General features: G+C 52.1%; 2 protein-coding genes across 3 annotated transcripts in view; both read right to left on the bottom strand.

The window, feature by feature from the left end:
- DTX2 (deltex E3 ubiquitin ligase 2) overlaps positions 1-9,091 on the bottom strand; it is a 30,592-nt gene extending 21,501 nt beyond the window's left edge. For both annotated transcript variants that reach the window (XM_049787859.1, XM_049787860.1), the window contains exon 1: positions 8,937-9,091. The gene's annotated coding sequence lies outside the window, so the exon portion shown is untranslated. The remainder of the gene's footprint in view (positions 1-8,936) is intronic.
- Positions 9,092-10,009: 918 nt separating this feature from the next.
- On the bottom strand, positions 10,010-25,468 carry ZP3 (zona pellucida glycoprotein 3). Its single transcript, XM_049788161.1, has 9 exons — positions 25,169-25,468; positions 23,764-23,882; positions 22,798-22,901; positions 22,547-22,724; positions 22,352-22,469; positions 20,703-20,794; positions 20,488-20,621; positions 19,696-19,877; positions 10,010-10,291 (listed from the first exon to the last, which is right to left on the bottom strand). Exons 1-9 carry the CDS (start codon positions 25,466-25,468, stop codon positions 10,010-10,012), a joined length of 1,509 nt encoding a protein of 502 aa, XP_049644118.1.
- Positions 25,469-26,292: the final 824 nt, after the last annotated feature.

Here is a 26,292-nt window from a genome sequence, read left to right as displayed (position 1 = left end):
TGCTCAGGCAGCTACTCAGGGTTGTTCCAACAAGTCTACACACCCCCAGACAAATCAACTCAGAGCCCTGCCAAAAAGCCAGAGTGTGGGCAAAGAACATCAACCGAGGTGCTGGGGAAGGTGCCCACAGATCACCACAGACCAAAGACCAGTGGGGCCAAGGAGAAGTCACTAGCCCTCCCCACCTGTTCCATCACCTCCGATTCAGGCCATCTCCCACCTACAGATGATCGAGTCTGCAAAAGCACGTGTCCAGGTGCCTGGCCTCCCCATGAGCTCCTAGATTCTCCCACCATTCCAGACTCCCCTCTGGGGCCCTGCTGAGTCCGATGAACCCCCCTTTTTGGGCAGTTTGCCTGGTCAGTGGAAGTGTAAAGCCGAGCTCTCCCTACTTCTGGCAATGAGGTTTCCAAAGGCTGGAGTGATGAAATTCAAGGTTGTTCGGTCTCTCCTTCCTTCTGTAAGCAAATAGCATAGTGGGCTACTACCTGCCATGACATGACCAGAGTATCTTATTCATAAAGAGCAAAACCTCACCTGGGAAGACCCTCCGGCTTCTGCCTCTATTTGCTGCAACTGAAAGCAGAGCCTCGCCCAGCACTGCCCTTCCGAGAGACCTTGTCCTGCTTGAAGACAAAATGGCTCATGTCCAGGAGTCATTCCATTCCTGGGGGACTTAGAAAGCTTGCCAGCAAGATCGCTGGCAGAGGTATCAGAGACGGTTGCTCTGCCTGTCACCTCAGGTGGCTGACTGAGGCCCCAAGAGGAAGTCTGGGTGTGGTTTGAAGGGGACGCCTCAGCTGAGTTCAACAGCCAAAACACAAGAACCCCATTTCCTCCCCTGACAAGCCCTGGGCCTCAGCCTGACTCAGCCATTGTACTTCCCTGCTCCTCCAGCCCCCAGACTCAGCCCCTCATCCACTCCAAACTCAGGGCAGTCCCTGCCCCTTCTGTGGCCACCCTTCCTCAGGCAAACCCTTTCTTAAATGTGCTTCTATGCCACCTGCTGCTCCAGAAAAGGCAGAAACCTGGGGCCTCCCACATATGGGGTGCTCGAAGTGCTACTTTTTGAGAGCCACACAGCTCTAGTAAAATAAAAGAGATGCAGTGGCTGGAGAGAAATCACAGCAGGGAGGGTGGTCCCCTTGCATGCAGCCTACCTGGGTTTAATTTCCAGTACCCCATTTGGTTCCCCAAGCCCCACCAGGAATTAGTCCTGAGCACTGCTGGGTGTGGCCCCCAAAATTTAAAGAGTAAATTTTAAAGGTATAGGAAATATGGATCAGACACCAGTGAGATGAGGTGCCTTCTGATCCTGTTTCCCAAGTTGCCTCTCTTTGGGGCCACCCCCACCAGAAGGCACACGAGCTTGACCTGTAACTAGCGCAAAACCTTCCGAGATATCTTCAGGGCAGCTGGCCCCCCGGGACATCACTGGGAAGTCCCCAAAGCCTGGGAAAGTCAGTCCTGTGTACAAATTACTGGAGAAATGTGCAGCTTTAAGATAAAATCCTTTTTTTTTTTTTAAATGTGAGAGTTTAGGCTCCACTCAGCAGCTCAGGAGTAGCACCCAGCTGTGCTCTGGGGTCAGGCTGAGCCAGGATGAAAAATGGGTCTCCTGGGCCCGGAGAGATAGCACAGTGTCGTTTGCCTTGCAAGCAGCCGATCCAGGACCAAAGGTGGTTGATTCGAATCCTGGTGTCCCATATGGTCCCCCGTGCCTGCCAGGAGCTATTTCTGAGCAGACAGCCAGGAGTAACCCCTGAGCATCGCCAGGTGTGGCCCAAAAACACAAAAAAAACAAAAAAAAAAAGGGGGTCTCCTGCATGTAATACACGCACAGTGGTCCTCTGACCTCTCTCCAGCGCCTAAAAAAGCAGCTTAAATCAAAACTAAAAAAAAAAAAAAATGGGACTAGGATTAGTGAAAATAACTTATTTCCACACTCAATGACTTGCACTGAGACCTCAGGCTGCCAGGAAGAAGAAAAACCCTTTCTGGAAAACCACTGAGTCCTATGAATGCAGAGGATTAAAATCCTTGATTCCAGCTCAGAGAGAGTGTGCAGGGCACTTGCCTTACATGGTTGACATAGGTTTGATCTACAGGAGCACATAAGGTCTCATGAGCCTTACTAATAAGGGACAGAAGTAAGCCTGAGCACACCAGGTACAAAAGCAGTACCAAAAAAAAAAAAAAAAAAAGGAAAACCACTTGATTTTGTTATACCAATAATAAAGACTCTAACTTAAGAAGATCATAGGATGGGGCCGGGTAGGTGGCGCTGGAGGTAAGGTGTCTGCCTTGCAAGCACTAGCCAAGGAAGGACCGCGGTTCGATCCCCCGGCGTCCCATATGGTCCCCCCAAGCCAGGGGTGATTTCTGAGCACATAGCCAGGAGTAACCCCTGAGCGTCAAACGGGTGTGGCCCAAAAACCAAAAAAAAAAAAAAAAAAAAAAAAAGAAGATCATAGGAAAAAAACTCCACAAAGAAAGTCACTATAGCAATATTCTTTTTTTTTTTTTTGGTTTTTGGTTTTTGGGCCATACTCGGTGACGTTCAGGGCTATGCGCTCAGAAATCACTCCTGGCTTGGGGGATTGAACCTCGGTCAGTTCTAGGTTAGAGCATGCAAGGCAAATGCCCTATCGCTTGCACCACCACTCCGGCCCCACTATAACAATATTCTAACTAATATATGGAAATAAGGCGTTTGCCTTGCATGCAGGACAGTGGTTTGAATCCTGGCATCCCATTTGGTCCCCTGGGCCTGCCAGGAGCGATTTCTGAGCGTAGAGTCAGGGTTTTCTGAGCATAGAGCCAGGGGTAAACCCTGAGCGCCACTGGGTGTGACCCAAAAACAAACAAACAAAAAAAGAATGGCGAAGAAATATATTAAAATGTAAACTGTGGGGCCGGAGAGGTGGTGCTAGAGGTAAGGTGCCTTGCAAGCACTAACCAAGGAAGGACCACGGTTCGATCCCCCGGCGTCCCATGGTCCCCCCAAGCCAGGGGCAATTTCTGAGCGCTTAGCCAGGAGTAACCCCTGAGCACCAAACGGGTGTGGCCCGAAAAACCAAAAAAAAAAAAAAAAAAAATGTAAACTGTAGGGGCAGAAGCAATAGCACAGTGGGTAGAGCATTTACCTTGCACACAGTCGACTGGGATTCAATCCCTGGCATCCCATATGATTCCCCTGAGCCTGTCAGTAGTGATTTATGAACACAGAGCCAGGAGCAACCTGAGAACCACCAAGTATGGCACAAAACCAAACAAACATACAAAAAAAAAAAACATACATAAAAAAAAAAGAAGAAGAAAAGAAAGCAAAGAACATTGGGCTGAAGTGACAGTACAGCAGGTAGGATGCTTGCCTTGCACATGACAAGAAACCAGGTTTGATCCCTGGCATCCCATATGGTCTCTTAAACACCACCCAAAACCCAAAAATCAAACCAATTATATGTTGCTAGGAACTGCCTTCACAGGGAGATTTTTGGAGTGTTTTCATTCAACTTTTTTTTTTTTTTTTTTTGGTTTTTGGGTCACACCCAGCGGTGCTCAGGGGTTACTCCTGGCTGTCTGCTCAGAAATAGCTCCTGGCAGGCATGGGGGACCATATGGGACACCGGGATTCCAACCAACCACCTTAGGTTCTGGATCAGCTGCTTGCAAGGCAAACACCGCTGTGCTATCTCTCCGGGCCCTCATTCAACTTTTTAATATACTTGAATTCTCCACTATTTTGAAAATGAGGAATTAGGATCTGGATCAATAATACATCAGATAGAGCACTTAGCTTGCATGTGGCCAACCTGGGTTTGATCCCCGGCACTATGTATGGTCCCCAAAGACCTGCCAAATGTGCAGAGTTAGGAGTAGCCCTAACACCACCAGGTGTAACATCCCTCCTGCCCCCCAAAAAGAGAAATTATTACTTTTGGGGCCAGAGAAATAGCACAGTGGTAGGGCATTTGCCTTGCATGCAGACGGATGATGGTTCAAATCCCAGCATCCCATATGGTCCTAGCCCACCAGGAGCGATTTCTGAGCAGAGAGCCAGGAATAACCCCTGAGCACCGCTGGGTGTGACTCCCCCCACAAAAAATTATTACTTCTATTGTCAGAAAAAAGAATCCTTTAAAACATCCCATACCAGGGGCCAGAGCGGTGACGAAAGTGATAGGGCATTTGCCTTTCATGCAGCTAACCTAGGACAGACCTCGGTTCGATTCCCCAGTGTCCCATATGGTCCCCCAAGCCAGGAGCGATTTCTGAGAGCATAGCTACGAGTAACCCAAGTGTCACCGGGTGTGGCCCAAAAAACAAAAACCAAACAAAAAAAAATCCCACACCAGAGATGGCTCAACATGCAAGAGGCCTGGACTCAATCCCCAGCACTATCTCTGAGCACAGAGCCAGCAGCTACCCATGCTGGGAGTGGCCCCGAATCAATAACCAGAAGATGGTTCCTTTCTGCGGCTGTTGCTATCCTTATGGGTTTTGGCTAATATTGGCTAATACCTCAGGCCTTGTTAAAGTGCCACAGTACCCCTTGCCAAGAGACTCAATTCCTTGTCCCTGGGTTCTAAGAAAATCCATAAGACACACCACCCAATGTCCAAAACGATGCCAACAGTGGGCATGTAGGTAGGGCTTCTGTCCAGGGAGAGAGGCGGCCAAAGCTCAGCTTCCAAGGGGTCCTAGAGGTGGAAGAAAAAAGAAGTTCTTGCACACCTCCTCTCTGGGATACCCTTGACCCTCAAAGGCAGGTCAGAGTAGGACAGGGCTCAGAGAGCCACAGTCTGGCTAGAGGGCAAACCCAGCAACACAGATGTATGGGCAGGCAGCAACCGCTTTTCTGCTTCCCAAAAGCCCCAAGGACAGTACAGATCACCGGGTTCAAAGGGGCAGTAAAATATTCTGGCTCAATCTGCTCTGCTGTGCACACCAGGCTGAGGGCTCTTCAAAGCAAGTGAAGTGACGCAGAACTAGCCAGTAGGCATCCACACTCCAAAGGCAGAAGGGCCAAAGTGCCAGGGCAAACCCTTGCTCGATTGGCAGATTTCATCTCTTTAAAAATCAAGCTCATGGCCTGACCTAGATGCATTTATCTACCCAGCAACCTCAACTGAGCCACATTCGCCAGGCTCCCACAGTGGGGTCCCGGAAGGGCTGAAGAAAGGATTCTAGGCTGTGTAGAACCAGGGCTCCTACAGTGCTGTGCGCTTCTAACATGAACTCAAAAAACATACCAAAAACAAAGGCAAAACTAACCTGGGTGGCTGGGTTCTAATAAAACTTTATTAGACCAGGCAGTGAGGAGTGAGGTAGTTTTTTGGCCATACCCATCAGTTCTCGGGAGCTATTCCTTGCTCTGTGCTCAGAAATCACTCCTGGCAGGCTCAGGGGCCCATAAAGGATGCGGAGAATGGAACCCAGGTCGGCCTCATGTTAGGAAAATGCCCTACCCACTATACTTTAGTTCTGGCCCCAGAGAACCTGCTTCTTATCAAAAGGCCAGGGAGTGCCCGGGGAATGCTGCTACATGTGGCTCTCCTCCCTCTTCCTCGATGGGCCCTGCCCTCCTCAGACATGTCAGTCTCTGCCTAACACCAGAGCAAGGAACACAGTGTGCTGAGGGCCACCACAAGAACATCACCAGCCAACACTTTCCCCTGATTCAGAAATGACCCTGAATGACCTCTGCATAGCACACCCGGGCCTACCCATCTGTCCACTGGCTCTGATAATCCCTCTTCAGAGGCCCAGTCTGAGCCCCTCCTAACTTGTTCCAATTCTGAAGAACAAAGGGTAGGGGGGTGCCCCCAAATAATTAGATTGTCCCCATACTCATCTCCTGTGGAGTGTTCATTCTGACCCTCACTTAAATCTCTGTCCCATGTGTCTTTCCAGAAAACACTTCAAACATCATCCATGTGCCATCTAAATATCATTATCCATTGCCCTCTCCCAGAGCCACAAGTTCCATAAAGGTAAGGGCAACAGCTAGAAGTTGAAGCTTTTTTCTTCTTTTTCGGTCACACCCAGCAATGTTCAGGGGTTACTCCTGATTCTGTGCTCAGAAATCACTCCTGATGGTGCTTGGGGGACCATATGGGGTGCTCGGTATCAAACCTGGGTAGGCCACATGCAAGACCTGCCCTATCCACTGAACTATTACTCTGGCCCCAGCTGAGGCTTTTAAAACAAGAACTAGAATACCAACTTGAGTATAGGGAAAAAGATTTATTTCATTGTTCGATGAGTAACAATGTTCAATAAAACATGCCTTACAGGGGCCGGAGAGATAGCATGGAGGTGAGGCGTTCGCCTTGCATGCAGAAGGACGGTGGTTCGAATCCCGGCATCCCATATGGTCCCCTGTGCCTGAGCACAGAGCCAGGAGTGGCCCTTAAGCACTGCCGGGTGTGACCCAACCCCCCCCCACCAAAATGCCTTACAGAAAGTAGAAAGGTAAATGAAAAGCTGGAAAAAGAAGGGACTGGAAGTGATAGCACAGCAGGGAAGGAATATGCTTTATACGGCCAACCCACATTTGATCCCCGGATCCCATATAGTCCCCAGAGCTTACAAGGAATAAATTCTGAATGCAGAGCCAGGAATAACCCGAGTACCACCGGTGTGCTCTCTCCCCACAAAAAAATCAACCTGAGGGCTGGCAAGCATGTGGGACACCTGGAAGATCCCATCACTGCCACTGTTGGGGGAACCTGGCATAATCCTGACAGAAAACAGTCTAGCAACAGCTCCGTCAAACACCACCCCTAAACTCAAGCCCAAGGAAGCCTCCTGCTCCCATGGCACAGGAGAGGCTTTTGCCAACATCCAGCTCACACTTTCAACAGCAATCACCTGGCAACACTTGCAACCCACTGCCAAGGGTCAGATTCACACCATGAAATACAACTCAGTCGCCAAGACAAACAGACCAGGTGGCAGGCAGGCAATATTATGGGTGAATCTTAGAAATAAAGTTCATGCCTGATTTTCCTTAGAACAGTGCGGGCACAGTGAAATTGTGAAAATGAAAGCATGGAGATAAAGGTTACCTCAGAGTGACGAAGGGAAGAAAAGTCCGTTGATTAGCTATATTTTGTTTTGGGAGGCTGGGAAGCTGCACGTGATCGCTGTCATTAAAAAGAAGTCAAGAGAGGGGCCGGAGGGGGGGTGGCCACTAGCCATAAGGCATCTGCCTTGCACGAGCACTAGCCTAAGACGGACCACGGTTCGATCCCCCAGCGTCCCATATGGTCCCTCAAGCCAGGATCGAATTCTGAGTGCATAGCCAGGAGTTAACACCTGAGAGTCATCAAGTGTGGTCCAAAAACAAACAAAAAATTAATTTAAACACGAAGCTGGAACTTGAAAACAGCGGTAAGGCATTTGCCTTGCATGGAGCTGACCTAGATTCAATCCCTAGCACCACCTATGGTCCCCTGAGCACTGCCAGGAGTGATCCCTGACTGCAGAGCCTGAAGTAACCCCTGAGCACCGCCACATGTGGCCCAAAAAAAACAAATAAAAAAAAAAAACCTCAAACACACCAAGACCTCAGCATAAGCCTGGCACAGACCCTACAGAGTAGCACAGGATGTCTCGCCCAGACCCAGGGCCCTGCTCTGGTGGGCCTGTTGGTGTCTTTGAGAAGCTAAAGTCCCCTTTCTACCGAAATGATCCCCTTCCTCCTGGAGTCTCTTAGGGAAAAGGCACTTAGGGAAAAGGCCAGGCTCTGCTCCTGAGTCTTCTCTCCCTTCACCCCCACCGCGTCCCAGCTCCTGTGGCTCCCAATTGCCCCGCACCGTTGGTGGCTCCAGGAGAGCAGCTCTAGTTTGGTTTCCATTCTTTTGGTTTTGTTTGGAGGCTACACCTGTGGTGCTCAGGATTTACTCCCGGTTCTGCTCTCAGAGTTCATCCCTGGTATGCTCATAGGACCTTACATGGTCCTGGGTATAGAACTAAGCGCCCTCCCTGCTGCCCTCTCTCTGGCCCCTTAGCACAATTCAATTCCAGCTCCCATACCCAGGTTTCTGGAATTGACACTGAGTGTTGAACAAACCTCTGTTCCCTGGTGACCTGCCAGCCCTGCCTCTACACAAGGTCCTCATCTCCTTCTGCAGCCACCAGCCTCACTACGCCACCCTTCTTCCCAGCTCAGGGTGCACCCCAGGATGCCCTCCCTGTTGTGCTAGATTCAGAGCAAACCAAGGCCACAGCCCGCCTGGCCTTTCCAGCACCCGTGGGGCAGACGCTCAAGTCCCTAGCACCCTGCCAACAACCCCGCCCAGGCCTCAGGGTTCACAGCCACACAGAGTAACCCAGACTGAACCATTCCATGATCCCTCATTATGGTTTATTGCAAAGGTCTCTCTGTGGGCTGAACACAGGCTTTGCAATGAAGGAAGCCTGGGTTCAATCCCTGGCATCACATGTTCCTCAAAAGTGCTGGGAGTGGCCCAACCCCCACTCAATAAAAACTTTCTTAGGGAATTCTGCTCAAATTCTTCTGTTCCCCATGCTTTGGCCTGGTCCTCCAAACCCACCCCACCCACCCACCACTCCAGCCAGCTGCCTACCTGTTCTGGCTCCTTTACTTCATGTTTCCATCATGGTGAACTCCTTAGAGGGCTCTCCCCTACTCTGGCAGGGAATTCAGATCAGCTTCCCCATCTGCCCAGGGTGGGGAAGGGTGCTGCCTGCTGACTCCCCTTTCTCAAGACATATCACACTGACTGCTCCAAGTCACCCACTGGCTGGCCTGTCTTTCCTTCCCAACCAGAGCACCCAACATCCCCCAGCTTAGCCTGAAGGCAAACCCCCCCCCCCATAAAAGTTCTCACAGAGAAAAAAGATGGCAAACTCGTTGGTTTTGAAGTCAAAATCCAGGGGCCAGCCGTAGACCTGGTCCTTCTCACCTTTTCACTGGAGAGTTGGTGGTGCCCTGTCCCGGGAAGCTCCAGTACTTCAGAGGTAACGCCTTCTTTGCATTCCCATCTTGATAGCAAACACAGAACAGCCAAATCCGGGCCAAAGGGAAAGGCTTGCTGACTCAGCGACAAATTCCAGGGCACCTCTGCCAACAGGGAAACCAGTCAGGTTTGACACTAGGAAACGGCAGGTGTTAGGGGGACAGTGGGGAGAAAAGACACAGGCTTGACTTTAGACTTTCCACTTTCTACCCAGCCTGCCCTCAGCTCACACTACAATCCCCTAGGGGTGTGAGCACAACCCTGTGAGCACAGACACGCCAGCGAGGGCTGTGGAAGCCAATGCCTAGTGCACGCATTCAGAAAAACCAATGCATGCAAGGCAAGGTGTAAAAGGCTGGCCAAGGAACTAAGGACCGGGGGGGGGGGGGGTGAGGGGACAGATATGTGGGGTTCTGCAGGCCCCCACAAATATCGAATAGGACTTGGAGCCCCCACCCTCATGGTGAAATATCTCGCGCTTTCCACTGCCCCCTAGTATGTCTGTCCACGCCCCTATTTCCACTCCTGCGAGTTCCTGGGGAAGTGGAACCCTTGGGGGTGTCTGCTGAGTGGGGCGAGAGGGAGCTACAGAAAAAGGAAAGGTCCTCCTGGTCCTGAGGGACTTGACATCGCGGACCCCTAAAAAAGGGGCTGCGGGGCCTCACCTGAACCCGTAAAAGGGGGACCCCGGTCGCCCCGAAAGGCGAACCCCGAGAAGAGAAGCGGAGGGAAAAAGGGGGACCCCCAAACTCCTCCGAAGTGCAGCGCCCCGAGTCTGGGAAAGGCGCGGGTGGGTCGACGTAGTCACCCCCTGCCCTGGGTTGGGGATCCCGGGGAGCAAGGGGGACCCCAGTCCCGACAGAGGCGACTCCGAGGCTCGGCGCCGCCCAACTCCCGCCTGCAAGTCGGGCTCCGAGACCAAACCAAGCTGAGTCGCCAAGGCCTCACCCTCACCTTTCACCCCTCACCCTTGACCCCTCACCCTTGACCCCTCAGACCCCCGACCGACTCCGTGTCGCTCACTCTCTCGGCTCCGGCACGGCCCGGGGCCCGGCCCGCCCCTTTCCGGGCCAAGCTCGCAGGCTCTTCTTCCCCGCGCCCCGAGACCCGGGAACCCTAAGCCCGGCACCCAGCAGACGGGCCTCACCGAGAAGGGGCGAAGGACCGCGTTCCGGCCGCGGCTCTGGCTCCGGCTCCGCCTCGGCCTGGACACGGCTCACTGAGGCGGCAGCGGCAGCCCGAGTGAAACGGCGTCGCAGCTTCCGAGTGTTCTGGCGCGCATGCCCGGGGCGCTGGGCCTTCTGGGAAACGTAGTTCCGAGATGGGGGTTATGGGCGTGGCTAAGGCGTGGCGAGGGCGGGGCGCAGGCGAGGGGCGGGGTCTAAGCGCCGCGCACCTGATTCCTGATTGGAGCCTGGTCCGCCCGCGCCTCGCTCCCCTCTCTGATAGAGCTCTTCCGTCAGTTGAGTGGCTCTTACTCAAGAGATGTGGCCGGCACTTGCGTGGGGGCCAACACGTGTTGCGGGGTGGACTAAATTGCAAGGTGCATCAGAACAGGCTTTCCTGGGAGAGCTTGCTATCCAGCTTAGGGGAAGCAGCCTGTTAGGCACGTAATTACAATTAAGAAAAAGTGAGATAGATTTTACGTGATAAAGGAGTGAGAGCATCAAAGGGTGTGCCTAATTTGGTGGGAGCCTGGAAGACATCACTCACATCAGAACATTGTCTGTGTGTTTAGTGCCTGCTTTCACCATCTGTAGCTGGATTTTGTTTTTCACTGGTGTGTGTGTGTGTGTGTGTGTGTGTGTGTGTGTGTGTGTGTGTGTGTGGTTTTGGTTTTCATTTGGGGGGGTTGTTTGTTTTTGTTTTTTTTATTGTTTCGGGCATTTTTGGATTTTTGGGTCACACTCGGTGACACTCGAGGATTACTCCTGGCTTAGGGAACCATATTGGATGCTGGGGGATCGAACCTCAGTCCATCCTGGGTCAGCCGCATGCAAGGCAAACGCCCTACCACTCACTGTGCCTTCGCTCTGGTCCATGTTTTTCATTTTTCACAGATAGAACCCACGGTTTATACGTGCAAGGCCATATATTTTCCCACTGGGCCATCCCCCCCCCCAACACACACACACACGTCCCTCTGGATTTTTTTTTTTTGCTTTTTTTTTGGGGGGGGTCACACCCAGCAGCACTCAGGGGTCACTCCTGGCTCCATGCCCAGAAATCTCTTCTGGCAGGCTCGGGGGACCATATGAGATCCCGGGATTCGAACCACCGTCCTTCTGCGTCTTTGGCAAACACTTTACCGCTGTGCTCTCTCTCCGGCCCCCTGGATCTTATTTGTTTGCTTGCTTTGGGGCCACACCCAGTGGAGCACAGGCTTGCTCCTGGCTCTGCACTCCAGGATCATTCCTGGTATGTTAGGGAAATTATGCAATATACAAGGTATTGAACCCAGGCCAGTTTAGTGCACACTTTTCCACTGTGCTATGTCTCTATCCCCCAATATTTTTTGGTGCCAGTTCCCTAGATCTTGAAGATCATAGGATTATACATTGGAAGAATCAGAACTATAGTATATCACATAGGTCATTTGCCTTGCATGCAGCCTACCCGGGTTCGATCTCCAGCATCCCATATGGTCCCCCGAGTCCACAAGGGGTGATTCCTAAATACAGAGCCAGGAAAAAACCCTGAACACTGTTGGGTGTGGCCACAAAACAAAACAACAAAAAATTCTAGGGGATCAGGGATCAGAAAGATTGTCCAGGGGTAAAGCACTTGCCTTGTATGCTACCAACCCTGGCTTGATCCCCAGAACTCCATAATGTCTCCTGAGCCCCACCAGGAGTAGGCCACGAACACTTCCAGGTGTAGCCCCCCCAAAAACAACAAAAAGATACATGGATTCCTCCAGAGAAGAGAGCACTTAAATAAAAGTATTACAATCCTGGGCCAGAGTGCTAGCACAGTGGTAAGGTGTTTGCCTTGCATGTTGCTGACCCGGGACAGACCCGAGTTCAATTCCCAGCATCTCACATGGTCCCCCAAGCCTGCCACGAGCGATTTCTGAGCTCAAAGTTAGGAGTAATCCCTGAGCACCGCCAGGTGTGACGAAAAAATAAAAATTAAAAAAAATTTAAAAAAAATAAGACAAAAGTATTACAATCCCAAAAATGAGGAGTCCGAGAGATAGCATGGGGGTAGGGCATTTGCCTTGCATGCAGAAGGACGGTGGTTCGAATCCCGGCATCCCATATGGTCCCTTCTCCCCCGAGCCTGCCACGAGTGAATTCTGAGCATAGAGACAGGTGTAACCCCTGAGCGCTGCCGGGTGTGACCCAAAAACAAACAAACAAACAAAATCCCAAAATGAGATACTGACAGCCCCCAGAACGAAGAAACACCTGACTTGCCTTTGCAAAGTTGGTTTGAGTTTATCCTATAACTGGTGCCACTTGGGAGTTTCTGTGTAGACAATTTAGTCACTCATGGTGACCACATTTGGGGGGGAACCACACCCAGTGGTGCTCATTGGTTACTCCTGGATCTATGCTCAGAAATTAACCCTGGCAGGCTCAGGGGATCACATGGAATGCCAGGATTGAACCAGGTCAGCCGCATGCAATGCAAACACCCTCCCCATTGAGCTATCACTCCAACCCCAAGACCACTTTTTTTTTTTTTAATTCATTACTAGGGTTTTGTCAAGGGAAAGAGCTTTGGTTTTTGGGGTTTTTTTGTTTGTTTGTTTGTTTTTGGGGGGGCCCACACCCGGCATTGCTCAGGGGTTACTCCTGGCTGTCTGCTCAGAAATAGCTCCTGGCAGGCACGGGGGACCATATGGGACACCGGGATTCGAACCAACCACCTTTGGTCCTGGATCGGCTGCTTGCAAGGCAAACGCAGCTGTGCTATCTCTCCAGGCCCTGGTTTTTGTTTTTGACAAGATCTATTTGTTTTGGGGCCAGAATCAGGAATTACTCCTGATTCTGCACTCAGGACTCACTCCTGGCAGTACTTGGGAAACTATACACGATGCCGGGGATGGAACTTGAGTCAGCCACGTACAAGGCAAATGCCCTCCCTGCTTGCTATCACTGTGGCTCCAAGGGGAAGAACTTTGGACAGTGGCTGTTCATCTTCACCTTAACATTCTTCTCACGACCTTTTGTTCCTCAGCAGCCTCTCTTCACTGGAGTGCTCCCCTCCCCCGATTGCACGACCAGCACTGGAGCCAGAGTTTTACCAGTCTTCAGTTCCTGTGCCCACAAAGCAGGTTCAGTCTTCATGCTTTGGGAGGCTACTTTAAGGCTAGTAAGAGGAGGGCTTGAGCAGTAGGGAAGGCACTAGCCTTGTACTGCAAGGCCATCTCAGGTTTGATCTCCTGCATCTCATGTGGTCCCGAAGCCTGCCAGGAGTAATCCCTGATCACTGCTGGGTGTGACCCAACAAAGCCAAAATAAATAAACCACATCTCAGTTTTATTCCTTCTCAAGAATTCATTGCCTGCTTTCCCCATGCTCCTCATCTGTTTGCTGCATATGATTCAAAAGTTCCAAGCCGGGGGGGCCAGAGAGATAGCATGGAGGTATGCTTTGCAAACACATGCAGAAGGACGGTAGTTCGAATCCTGGCATCCCATATTGTCTCCTGAGCCTGCCAGGAGTGATTTCTGAGCGTAGAGCCAGGAGTAACCCCTGAGCATCACCGGTTGTGACCCAAAAACAAACAAAAAAAGTTCCAATCTGCTTAAGATCTTGGGGAGCAGTTCTAGGAGCCACTGATGGATGGCACTTTCGGAGCTAGGGGTTGGATGGGGGACTTTTTATCCAGTGCATGTGCAATGATGCCACTTACATAAGGTCGCCCAAGCTGTGCATGCCACAGACACTGCAGGAAGTGGTCTTGCCTTTGGGTTTTCCTGTCATTTGAGTGTGGCCGCAGGAACAAGTTCCATTTTTATAAACTGAAAAGATGGACTCTTTATTTGGGGAAAAAAGAAACACAAAATATTCTGGTCATAAGTAAAATAGGGCAGAAAGCAAGCAGGGGGCCTGAGCTTGGCCTGCTTAGGCTGGGGGAGAGGGAGAGACATAATAATGACCCTTGGAACTGGGGGAAAGATGGAAGCTGAACTGGCCTCGTGGGACTGAACTGAAACCTGGGACACAGCCAAGAATCTAGAACCATCAGCACGTCCTGCATAAGGGAGCCAGTTAGACAACCCACAGGGTGGGCAGCCAGAGCAGAGAGGTTGTTTGCCTTTCTCACTGTCGACTTGGGTTCAATCTCCAGTACCCCAAATGATCCTCCAAGCCCACCAGGAGTGACTCCTGAGTGCAGAGCCAGGAGAAAGCCCTGAGCACAACACGGCATGGGTGTGGCCAAAAAAATCAAAACAATAAACGACCCACAGGGCCAGCAGCCAACAAGAGGCAGAAAAAATGAGGAAGCATCAAGGGTTCAGGGTTGGGGGATGGTGGCCCCAACTATTAAGCATGAAAGCAGCTTATAGAGCAAAGCAGAAGTCCAAGGAGGTTCTTTTCTTGGTAGGAAATGCTTACAGTCCTGTGAACACAGAAGGAAATCGAGAGAGAGAACTGGAGAGTCTGGATATGACAGGCAGGAGAGTGGGTGATAGATATGTGATTTTCTGGGTGTTTGGCCTGTGTTTTTTATTTAGAAAGATGAATTACCCCACTAACACACACATACACTCACACACACACACATCACTTGGCATCAAACACAATGCCTGAGGGAATAGGATCTCAGAGACCCAAATTCTCTGCTGAAGGCCTGGGCCAAAATACAGGGAAAACATTTGCCTTGCATGCAGCTGACCCGGGTTTGATCCCCAGCATCCCATAGGGTCCCACGAGCCTGCCAGGAGTAAATTCTGAGCACAGAGTCTGGAGTAATCCCTGAGTATCTTCACCAGGTGTGGCCCCAAAACAAAATTCTCTGTTCAGAAGGAGCCACCTTTACAATAGCTCCATGGTGGTTGAGGTCGGTGGCATCCATGATGCACAAGCTTTGAGGACTCCAAAGCCACTGGGGTCACTTTAGAACCCCGCAAAATCTGTTTAGTAGGAAAGGGTAATAGCCAATATCACTCAACTGTTTTGAAGGCCTTTTTTTTTTTTTTTTTTTTTTTTAAGTTTTGGGACCACACCTGGAAGTCCTATTGCTCTGGTCCCTGACTCCTTATTTCTGCTGAGTTGTACCTGGGAGCATCCAGTGGCCACCAGGACCCAGGTGTGACTGGCATTGTCACAATGGTCAGCTTCACAGCCCTGTGAGGAAACAAGCCCCCCAATCACTGCCAAGCACCATCATAGAAAGTTCCTGGCACTCAGAACTTCTTTGGTTTTGGGTGGGGGGCCCACACCCAGCACCCAGCAGTGTGGTGGCATTCCTGGCTCTGTACTCAGGAATTATTCATTCCCCATAATGCTCAGGATGGATAACATGGTAAGGAGGATATTTGCCTTGTATGCAGCTGATCCAAATTTGATCCCCGCATCCTGTATGGTGACTTCTGAGCACAGAACCAGGAGTAATCCCTGAGCACCACCATGATGCCAGCACATATAGCCCACCCCCCAAAGTAATAATTAGTGCTCAGGGGACCATAAGGGGTGCCAGGTATTGAACCCGAGTTGACCACATGGAAGGCAGGTGCCCTCCCAACTATACTATGCTCCTGCATCTCAGAACAGGAGCAAACAGTGTTTGCAAAAGGTGTGTGTGTCCTTGGAGCAGGAGAGATAGCATGGAGGTAGGGCATTTGCCTCACATGCAGAAGGACAGTGGTTCGAATCCTGGCATTCCATATGGTCCCCTGAGCCTACCAGGAGTGATTTCTGAGCGCAGAGCCAGGAGTAAGCCCTGAGCGCTGCCGTGTGTGACCCAAAACCCAAAAGAAAATAAAAATAAAATAAATAAAAAGGTGTGTCCTTTCTGCTTTCTGCAGACATTCCAGTAAACGTATCCAGGAATTACCCTGCCACTGTCCCTACTGGGGGAACACCTGGGACCCTGCTGGGGGGGGGTGGGTTTGCCCAGAAGGCTTGAGATGTGGACAATGGCCTCTCTGACCATTCTCTGGGCCAGAAAAAGAGAGCACAATGGTAAGGGGCTTGCCTTGCTCTCACTTAACTCAGATTTGTTCTCCAGTATCACATAGGGCCCCTTAAGCACTGACAGAAGTGATTTTTTTTGTTTTGTTTTTTTGGACTGTACCTGGTGGCACTGCTCAGGGATTACTTCTGGCTCTGCACTCAGAAATTACGATTCCCTGGCAGGCTCAGGGGACCATATGGGATGTCAGAAATCAAATATGGGTTGGCCATGTGCAAGGCAAATGCTCTACCCACTGTGCTATCACTCCAGCAACCCCCAGAGTGATTGTTGAACACAGAGCCAGGAGTGATCCCTGAACACAGATGGATGCGACACAAAAACCAGAAAAAAGATAATGGGGAAAAAAAAAACTGAGAGGTCAGTCCCCTGGGGAGAAGGCAGCCTTATATTCCCAGGCCTTGAACCTTCCTCAGACCTTCCAGTAGTTCTCAGAGCTGCTCAGAAAGAAGCAGTTGCTAAAAACAGCTGCTGAGACTGTCAAAGACTTTGAAAAGAGCAAAGGATAATGGGTATTTTCTAGCATCTTCCGGGGCATCGATTGCCCAGGTCTAGAGAATCTGATGCCAAAAGTCTATGCCTTTTCTAGTCTGAGATATTTGACAGCTTGGGGCTGGGCAGAGAGCAGAGAGGTGAGTGTATTGGGGGGAGATATGCCACTTTCCTGCCTGGGAAGAAAGGGAGAAAGGCAAAACTGTGGGCCTGAAGAGAGGTGGTTGGTTTGAATCCTGGTGTCCTATATGGTCCCCCATGCCTGCCAGGAGCTATTTCTGAGCAGACAGCCAGGAGTAACCCCTGAGCACCACCGGGTGTGGCCCAAAAAAAAAAAGAAAAAAAAAAAAAAAGGCAAGACTGTGTTGCACCAACACAATTCCCATATTACCTTTATAAAACAGATTCCAGGGACCATGGCTCAGTGGTAGGGTGCCTGCCTTGCACATGAAGCCTTGGGTTCGATTCCTGGCACTGCTCCTATTCCCCACCACTGGCAGGAACAACTACCAGCCGCATAGTTGAGCAGGACCTAGAACCGGATTTGGGTTCAGTCCAAAATAAAGGGGTGATAGGGCTGAAGTGATAGCGGGTAGGGCATTTGCCTTGAACGTGGCCAACCCGGGTTCCATCTCCAGTATCCATATGGTCCCCCAAACCTGCCAGGAGTAACTTTTTGTTTTGTTTTGTTTTTGGGTCATACCCGGCAGCGCTCAGGGGTTACTCCTGGCTCTTAGCTCAGAAATCCTGGCAGGCTTGGGGGACCATATGGGATGCCGAGATTCGAACCACCGTCCTTCTGCATGCAAGGCAAACGCCTACCTCCATGCTATTTCTCCTGCCCTACCAGGAGTAATTACTGAGTGCAAAGCCAGGAATAACCCCTGAGCAACACTACGTGTGGCTTAAAAAATAAAATTAAAAAAATGGGGGGTTGGGAAATAATACAGTAACTTGCATGTGGCCACCCCGATTGTTTTTTACTGCATGTGGTCCCCCAGCACCAGCAGGTGTAGCTCTTGATCACTACCAGGTGTGGGAGCCCAAAAATAACACGATGCTCTCCTTTAAATGAGGTTTATTCATCTGACAAAAAAAGATCCTTGATTCTGTTATGTGTCTGAGCATGGTTTTATTTTTCAGTGGTTCTTTATCATTCTCCTTCCCCTGCTACCAGGAAGCGCAAAGACTTTTTTTTGTTGTTTTCGTTTTATTTTGGGGCCACATCCGGTGACGCTCAGGGGTTACTTCTGACTATGACCGGGGGATCGAACCGTGGTCCATCCTAGGCTAGCACAGGCAAGGCAGACGCCTTACTGCTTGCGCCACCGCTCCAGCCCCACAAAGACTATTTGGCTGTATCAGTAGTATTGAAAGCTCACTCCCAGCAGTGCTTGGGGAGCGTATGTGGTGCTGAGGTTGAACCAAGATTGGCTGCATGCAAGTCAAGTGCCCCAACCCTGGAACTCTTCAGCCTCACAAAGGTCAAGGGTTTGTTTTGGGGTCACATCTGGCTATGGAAGGATCACTTTTGGCAAGGCTCAGGGGACCCTCTAGGATACCAGAGATCAACCTGGAGTTAGCAGGATTCCTAGCAGATGACCCATCCCTTGTCCACAAGGCAAAGATTCAGGCCCAGATTCACCAGGTGTCTCTGGGTGCAGGAGCTGCCCTGAATGCCAAATAGCAACCTCTGCAAGTGAGGGCACCATTTGTCTGGGGAGCCTTGTCTAGTCCAAGGTGAAAGTCAATGGTAGGGGCCACACAGGACAGGGCAGAGAGAGAGTCACAGAAGGAAACCAGTTCAGAAGAGCCCATGGTCAGGATTCTCACCTCTTTTTTTGGGGGGTGGATGAGGAAGGCAGGGGCCATTCTGGAGACCCTCCTAGAGGAGGCTACCTTTCCCAGAGCCCAGATACATTTTGTTTGCAACATCTGGGCAGCCACACACTGACACTTCCTCCTCCCACAGACACAAACCACTTCCTCTACTGCAGAGAGAGGGGAAGTTGGAGAGACAGTTCCCAGGATGTCACAAGACCCCAGAACACAGGAAAAAGATGGGATGAAGCAGGGAGGGTGCTCGCCTTGCACAGGGCTCGCATTCGAAATCCAACACCCCCTAGGGCAGTGGTCGGCAACCTTTTTTTTTTTTTCAACTGAGCCAAATCTCGCCAAAACCACGATTGAAATTTATTTAGAGAGCCACACAGGGCGTGCACTGACAGAGGCTTAGAGCAGAGTCCTGACTCCTGGAGGGGCCACCCAGCACACAGAAGAGCCAAATTAAAAGTGTAAAGAGCCACATGTGGCTCCGGAGCCGCAGATTGCCAACCACTGCCCTAGGGTTTTCCAAGCATCCAGGAGTGAGCCCTGAGTGCAGAGACAGGAGTCAACCCTGAGCATCGCAAAGTGTATCCCCAAAACTACAAAACAAGAGAGGAGAGGAGGGAGACAAGGCCAAGGCAAGGAGGAAAGGGCGTAGGGAGGAAGCTGGTGAGGGAGGCAGAGGGCAGTGAGGTTAGAACCAGACCTGCCCCAGCTACCTGCTTGATCTCCCCAATAAGAAATGGAACATGACACCTTCCTGGGGACCCGGGGCCCTGCTCCCTTGGAGATAGCCACTGAGGAGGCCAGGTACCCCAAAGGCACCACTCCCCACACAGCCCACCACCCTCACTCCTACTGCTCCGACAGCAGCTTCTGGCCCAAGAGCAGAACCAAAGTTCTGTTTCCTTTAAGTCAGGGCCACAGCACAGAGATCTTTGCTCACAGGAATAGGGTCTCCCAGGGCCGTCCTCACCCTGAGGCCTTGACCCCAGCCTCCATTCACCATCATGGGGGATCAAAGCAAGGTGCATAATCCGGACTCACATTCAGGCACCACCCTAGCCTCCTGAGGACACCCAACACTACACCCCATGTCATGGTGCTCTGGGTTCCCCCGGCTTGTGCCTCCCCACCCTGCCCAGCTCACCCTGCCCAGCTCACCCTGCCCTCAGACACTGCAAGGACTCTGAGTCACTTTCTTCTTTTATTAGGAAGCAGAGGCAGGATGTGGCACAGCAGGGGACATGGGTCGTGCCCTGCTGAGGGTCAGAACAAGGGCAGCCAGAATGACAGAGGCCAGGGCAGCCAGGCCAAGGGCCAGAGCCAGGGAGCCATGCAGAGAGGGGTCCTCGCCGTGGTCCCCAGCCCTGCCCAAGAAGATGAGAGGGCCCAAGGTGACGTCAGCCTCCTGAGTCACTGAAAAGACATGAGACCCCGAGTCAGTCAATATAAGGCAGAGGTGCTCCACTTCTCCCCACACACATGGGTCAGTATCATCCTAGCAGGATGGTCTATATTTTGGGGCTAAGGGATGAATAATTTCCCCTTAGCCTCAGGGGGGTCACACCAGGTAGTGCTCAGGGCTGATTCCTAGCTCTATTCAGAAATCACTCCAAGTGGATTCAGGGGACCCTATGGGGTTATGGGGTTGTGGGGTTCCAGACTAGTCAGCGACATGCAAAACCAATGCCCTCCCCTCATACTGTCTCTGGCCACCTCAAGATTCTATGGGGGGGGGGGTGGAGGCTGGATATGGCTTACGGCAAAGTATGGATGAAGAAAGTCATTTCCTTCACTGAAAACAGTAAAACTTGGGGAGACAAGGAGAGGCCTCCAAGGACTGGAGCACAGACTGCCTGGAGAAACCTGGGTTTGATGTCCAGTGCCAGACCAGGGGCACCTTCCTACTTCCAGCCGGAAGCAGCCCCCTCAGCTTTTCACAAGCACCCAAAGGCCTTTCCCAAGGAGTTCAGCAGCCTCAGAACAGATACAGGTATGTGGAGCCCCCGAGTGTCCTCAGACTCACCGTGTCTTCGAGTGCGGCTAATCGGGTCCTGCTGCCACATTGGTCCTGTCATGTTTTCAGGGAACACTGGGGCCCCGCAGTCCCCCACAGTGCAACAGTCACAGATATTCTCAAAGCCCTCTACTGGGGACCAGCTGTGGGAGGGACCAGGTTAGAGACATGGAAGAGTTCTCCCACCTGCCTGTCTGTCCATTCATCCATCTGTCCGTCCTCACCTGCCAGAAGCTTTATTGAAGGAACAGGCCTTGTGCTGGGGATCAGGGTCCCGGTCAGCGGGGATGGCCTTCAGGTGGCAGGTGATATACACCTGGAGGAAAGGACATGCATGGAAAGGAGGGTCTGGGTCAGGAGGTGACCGTCCCAGCACCTCAAGACTGTGGGGTAGGAGGAGGCAGTCCCATCTACTTCATTGTTTGGGGATTTTGTTTTTAGGGGGTCACACCTGGCAGTGCTCAGGGCTTACTCCTAGCTTTGAGCTCAGGATCTTTGTTTGAGGGAACCTATGGGGTTAGGGATTGAACATGGGTTGGCTGCACTCAAGATGAGCACCCTCCTCGCTGTATTATAGTTGACCCTTTTTTGTATATTTTTTTGTTTTTTGAGCCACACCTATTTGATGCTCAGGGGTTACTCCTGGCTAAGCACTCAGAAATTGCCCCTGGCTTGGGGGCACCATATGGGACAAGGGGGAATTGAACCACGGTCCTTCCTTGGCTAGCGCTTGTAAGGCAGACACCTTACCTCTAGTGCCACCTCTCCGACCCCAGTTGACTCTTTTTTGGGGGGAATCACACCTGGCTCAACTCAGGACCATTGGGGGAACTAGGGATTAAACTGGTCTGAACATGTGCAAGGCAAATGCCCTCCTCAACCTAATCTCTCCAACCCCTGATCCTCATTTTAGAAACAGTCAAGTTCAGAGATGGAACTCCTCATCCTGACTTGCAGGCATTCCCAGTCCAGGCTTGTCACTCAAAAAGGCTAAACCAGACACGGGGTGGGGTGCAGTGGAGGCAGAATAGGACAGGGCAGAGCTCCAGGTCCTTTCTCCACCCTCCAGGCCAGCTTCGAGGGCTCCTTCTGCCAAGCCTCTGTCCTTGGCCCCACCTAGTGGCTAAACAGTTCCCCAGGATTTATAGCAGGAGCTAGAACCAGTCCTTTGGGCCTCTCCAGAACATCCGGACCAAGGAGGGACAAGCTTTCACCCCTGGTTCTGCCAAGGCCGATGGGGGCCCCTTCTGATCCTGAGTAAGGTTTTCCTTGAGTTTTATGTCTGGTGTTGGTGATCAAACTCTGGACAGGCAAATACAGCATCTCCAACCTGGGTTCAATCCTGAGCACATAAGGTCCCCCAAACACTGCCAGGTGATCTCTGTTCGTAGCTGTATGTGGCCTCCCCCACCCCTTTAAAAAAGATAATTAACCCTCCAGAAGAGGGGAGGAACAGCTTGGAGAGAGGGAACCCAATACCGCATGGTCTTCCAAGTCCCACTGGAGTTGGTCCAAGAAAAAGCCTTCAGAAGAGCCTGGCCTTTTGTTGTGTGGTTGTGTGTTGTGTGGTTTAGTGGTTCTGATGCGATGAGTCTAGCAAAGCCAAGGTCATTGCACCTCTCGACTCCTCAGGGTTCCCTGGCACCCCTCCTACCTTCCTTCCCAGTGCCCAGGCCCAGAAGGCTGCCCAGGCCTTCTCCTTGAAGATCTCTCTACCACCCTGGTTTTCTTGGGCAGACTATTGGGGGCCCACTGGGCTGCATCAGAGATCCCCAGTGATTGCTGATGGGTGTGGGGGGAATTATTGAGGGCCCATGGGAGACGATCAGGGTGGTCTTGGAGTGGTTCCTTCCAGGCCACCAAAAGTTCTTACTGTATTCCTGGAGTCGTTAGCAAAGTAGAACACATCCACAGTGAAACGAAGCTTCTCAGGTCCGGGTCTGGGGGCTTGGAAGGCTGAAGAGGCATCTGACAGCCCATCCACAAGACAGCTGAACAGGGAACCGAGAAGTGGGGGTCAGGGGCATGTGAACAGGAGGCGTCCCCTGGCAGGAGACCCAGTTCTCACCCATGGGAGTCCACGATGATGTGGGATGGGGAACCCCACTGGTCAGGTGTAGGTGTGGCCACACAGGAATCCACAAACAGCCGAAGTGGTACGTGGCTTCCAGTGTGGACACGGGCCTCCAGGTGAGCATGGTCTCCCAGCTGGAAGGTGGGGGTGACCTTCTCCCCACTCCAGTCATCTGGAAGGCAATGGCTGGGGTGAGAGACTGACATTCACCTGTCCTCCAACCCCCACATAGGCATATTTCATACCATCCATCAGGTGCAGCGAGAAGGCCAGTTTTTCAGAGGCAGACATAGTGGTGTGGAAGGGCACCCATGTGGGCAGGATGGCCCGGCTGCTGACATTGCCTTGTCTGGGGGAGAAACCAAGGCTGCCATACATGGCCACAGCTCCCCCACATGTGGGCCTGATGTCCAGCTGCGGCCAAGACAGGCATTAATGGGCCCTCACCCCACCCAACACAAGCATCACCTGAAGTTCTAGCCCTGATCTGCAACTCAACCAAGGGACCCTGAGACTCAGATGTGGGGCAAAGGTTGGTTCACCCTGGCTCTCAGAATCCAGAGAATGGCAAGGCCTGTGTGTGTGTGTGGGGGGGGGGGATGTCCCATAGGTATCCAGGTACATCACACCCCAGCCTCGGTGCTTGGAGCCACAGCTGGTACTGGGACTGGTGTTCCTGGTTCCTAAGAAACACTCAGGGGTCAGCCTTAGGGACCCCTCACAGGAAACTGCCGCTTTGGGCTCAGTCAGCTGCTGAGCACAGCCTCAGGAACCTGGAACAGGTTTCCCCACACAAGTATGTGGGGGTGAAGTTGGGGGATTCAGTCACGGCCTCGTGAGCGCTCTGTCCTGTTGTGAGACCAGGTTGGGCATCTTAATGCTGGGACCCCTTTTCCGTTCGTTTTCCCAAAACCTGCCAACTCCCTGCACTTCTAGTAGCCTGCAGAGGGCACCATGTTCTTCTGTTAAGCCCTGGCTCTTTCCACTAGTTTCGCTGTTTCCAATCCTGGCTGACCTCATCCAATTACTGTGCTTTGGGAGATGTTCTTCCCCCAACTCCCCACATACAGTCAGAGCTCAGGGGAAGTGTGTTAGCCTAGATCAAAACCTGGGTGGGATCTGAAGTTCTCATCCTTTACTCTCTGCAGCTCATTCAGCACCCGAAAGCCCCCCCCCCCCCCCAATCCTGGCTGAAGAAGGCTTGCTCTGACCTGGGATAGCGACACTCCAGGGGGATGCGTGCAGGGCTTGTTCTCAGGATGGACAGGTTGGCAGCAGGCCGAGGAACATGGAGCAGGAAGGTGCTGTAAACTAGGGCGTCCGGAGTCACCTGCAGAAAAAAGTGGTCAGGTCCCCGCCCCAATCTCACCTGCTCTGTCAGCCCAGCCAGACCCACCAAGTGGCAGCAGCCGCTGTACCCCAAACTTCAGCTCCAGAGGGAAGTCCCCACCCTGTTCCCTCCCAGCCCCCCCCCCCACAGCTGCCCACCTGCCTTCACTCCTTCTCAAGTGAGGACTTGGGCCTAGGAAGTCCTCCAAAAATATCAGGAAAGTTCTAGAAATTCAGGGCTGGTTGCTCTTTATTGGAACTACTCAAGGAAGTGGAAGTATCCAGGGGTTGCCTGATGTCAGAAGTGACACCAGTGGGGACATTCACATCCACCCCAGAAATACCTGGGCCCCAGTGACAACCTCCCAGTCCCAGGCTTTCATGAGAGACTGGGGGGGACAAAAAATGTGGGGGCTCTCCTTCAAAAGTTAGCACAATTAGTACATTTGCCGTGCATCATATGGCTGACCCAGGTTGGATTTCCAGCATCCCACATGGGCCCCAAAGCACTGTCAGGTGTGATCCCTGAGCAGGGGCGAAGAGTAACCCCTGAGCACTGGCAGGTGTGGCCCAAACAAACACAAGTCAGCTTGGGAGGGGACAGAGCAATAGAACAGAAGAGAGGGCACTTGCTTTGCATGTGGCCAACCTGAGCTCAATCCCCAACATTCCATATGATGCCTGGAGTCTGCTAGGGGTGAGCCCCAAGTGCAGAGCAGGAGTAAATCCTAAGCATGGCCAGGTGTGCAGCCCCAAAATAAAAAACGGCTTCAAGTCCTTAAGTGAAGGGGGTCCCCAACTCCAAGGTGTTGGTCTTTTTGGGGAGGGTTTGGGCCACACCCGGTGGCCCTCAGGGGTTACTCCTGGCTATGCGCTCAGAAATCGCTCCTGGCAGACAGGTCTGTCCTGGGCAGAGGCATGCAAAGCAAATGCCCTACCTCTGTGCTATCACTCTGGCCCCAGGTGTTGGTCTTTCTATGGTTTTCTCTAGTGGTTGCTGAGCCATCAATCATGGCCTTATCTGCACCAGAAGCCAGGACTGTCCTACACTCATAGCTTCCCCCTGAGTTCCCCAGGGTTCGAAGTTCTACTTAGCAGGGACCTGACTCCCAAGAATGGCATGCCACACCAATCTCGCCTCCAAAAACCAGAACTGCTAAGATCCTCTGCAGGAGACTAGAGGCAGGATCTCAAGGCTGGGGCTCCTCTCTGCACAACTCCCACATCCCCCAGATCCCTCCCCCCCCCCCAAAAAAAGAAAACCTGCTTAGGAGATGTCAGCCTCACCTGTAGCCTGTTCCCACACTTGTGGAGCCCAACCTCGAACCTGATCTCCTCCTCCAGGGCCAGCACTGGCCGGCAGAGTGAGGGACCCAGGGTGATGTCCTGGGGCCGGATGAGTTTCCCGGTGCCGAAAAGATCCCGCTGGACAGTGACAGCCAGTTGGGCCTCATGACACCTCACCTCCACGGGGTGAGTCCCCAGCAAGGTGCGGCCGGCAGAACGCCCCCAGACAACCCAGGGAGAGCCCAGTCCCACTCCTCCCCACAGCAAAAAGGACATGAAAAGTTGGAAGTTCGATCCCATCACAGCAGCCACGACGTCCTTCCAGCCAGAGGCTCCCGAACTCTCACGACCAGGTCTTCTTATATGCCTGCCCAGTACCACCTACACCTGCCTAAGTGCCTCAGCCAATCTGGGCACCAGAGCCACTCAAGTGGCCGCTTAAGTGGCTGCAGACCTGCAGGGGCAGAGCCAGCATCAGCTGGAGACTGTCGGATGGCAGACCTACTGCCTCTCCCCAAGTGAACTGCATTGGCATGAAAGTTGGAGAAATGGGCACAGGTTGGGTCAGGGCAGAAAAATCTTTACTCCACGTGGCCCCACTCTGTTGGCTCCACCTGCAGAAAGGACATTGTGGAGGCAGAGGTCAGAGGTGGTGAGGACAAGGGAAGAAACTGAGTGGGGAGGGATTCGCTGAACTGGCTCGATTTAATGGGAGGCTGAAGTGATTTTAGCTCTGTCTCCAGCATGCTTGGGGGTTGTGGGGAGCCCAGATGCTGGGAGTTGCTGTCACCTTATCTGAGAGTGAGTGTTGGCTCTTTAGGGGACAGATTATGGCAGAGCTGGAGATGCTACTGAGAGACTCAGCTCTGCAGGCAGTGCCAGGGCTGGTGGTGATAGTAGTCAGCTCTGGCTGGGTTGGTAGGCAGTCCCCGAACCTATGGTTATGGTGGGACAGGGTAGAAAGGAACAGGTACAAGTCGTTTGGGCCAGGTCTGGGTGCAGGTTTTTTAGGAGGAGGTAAGACCCATCTACCACAAAGCCAAGGCACTCATGCTAGCACCGAAGTAGACACCCACTTGCAAAATTCAGCTTCTATGGGGCCAGAGTGATGGTACAGTGGGTCG

Source organism: Suncus etruscus, chromosome 15, assembly GCF_024139225.1.
Source record: "Suncus etruscus isolate mSunEtr1 chromosome 15, mSunEtr1.pri.cur, whole genome shotgun sequence".
In the NCBI taxonomy this organism is placed as follows: Eukaryota; Metazoa; Chordata; class Mammalia; order Eulipotyphla; family Soricidae; genus Suncus; species Suncus etruscus.
Note: the sequence above shows the minus strand (reverse complement) of the source record. Positions and strands in the feature narration are given on the sequence as shown.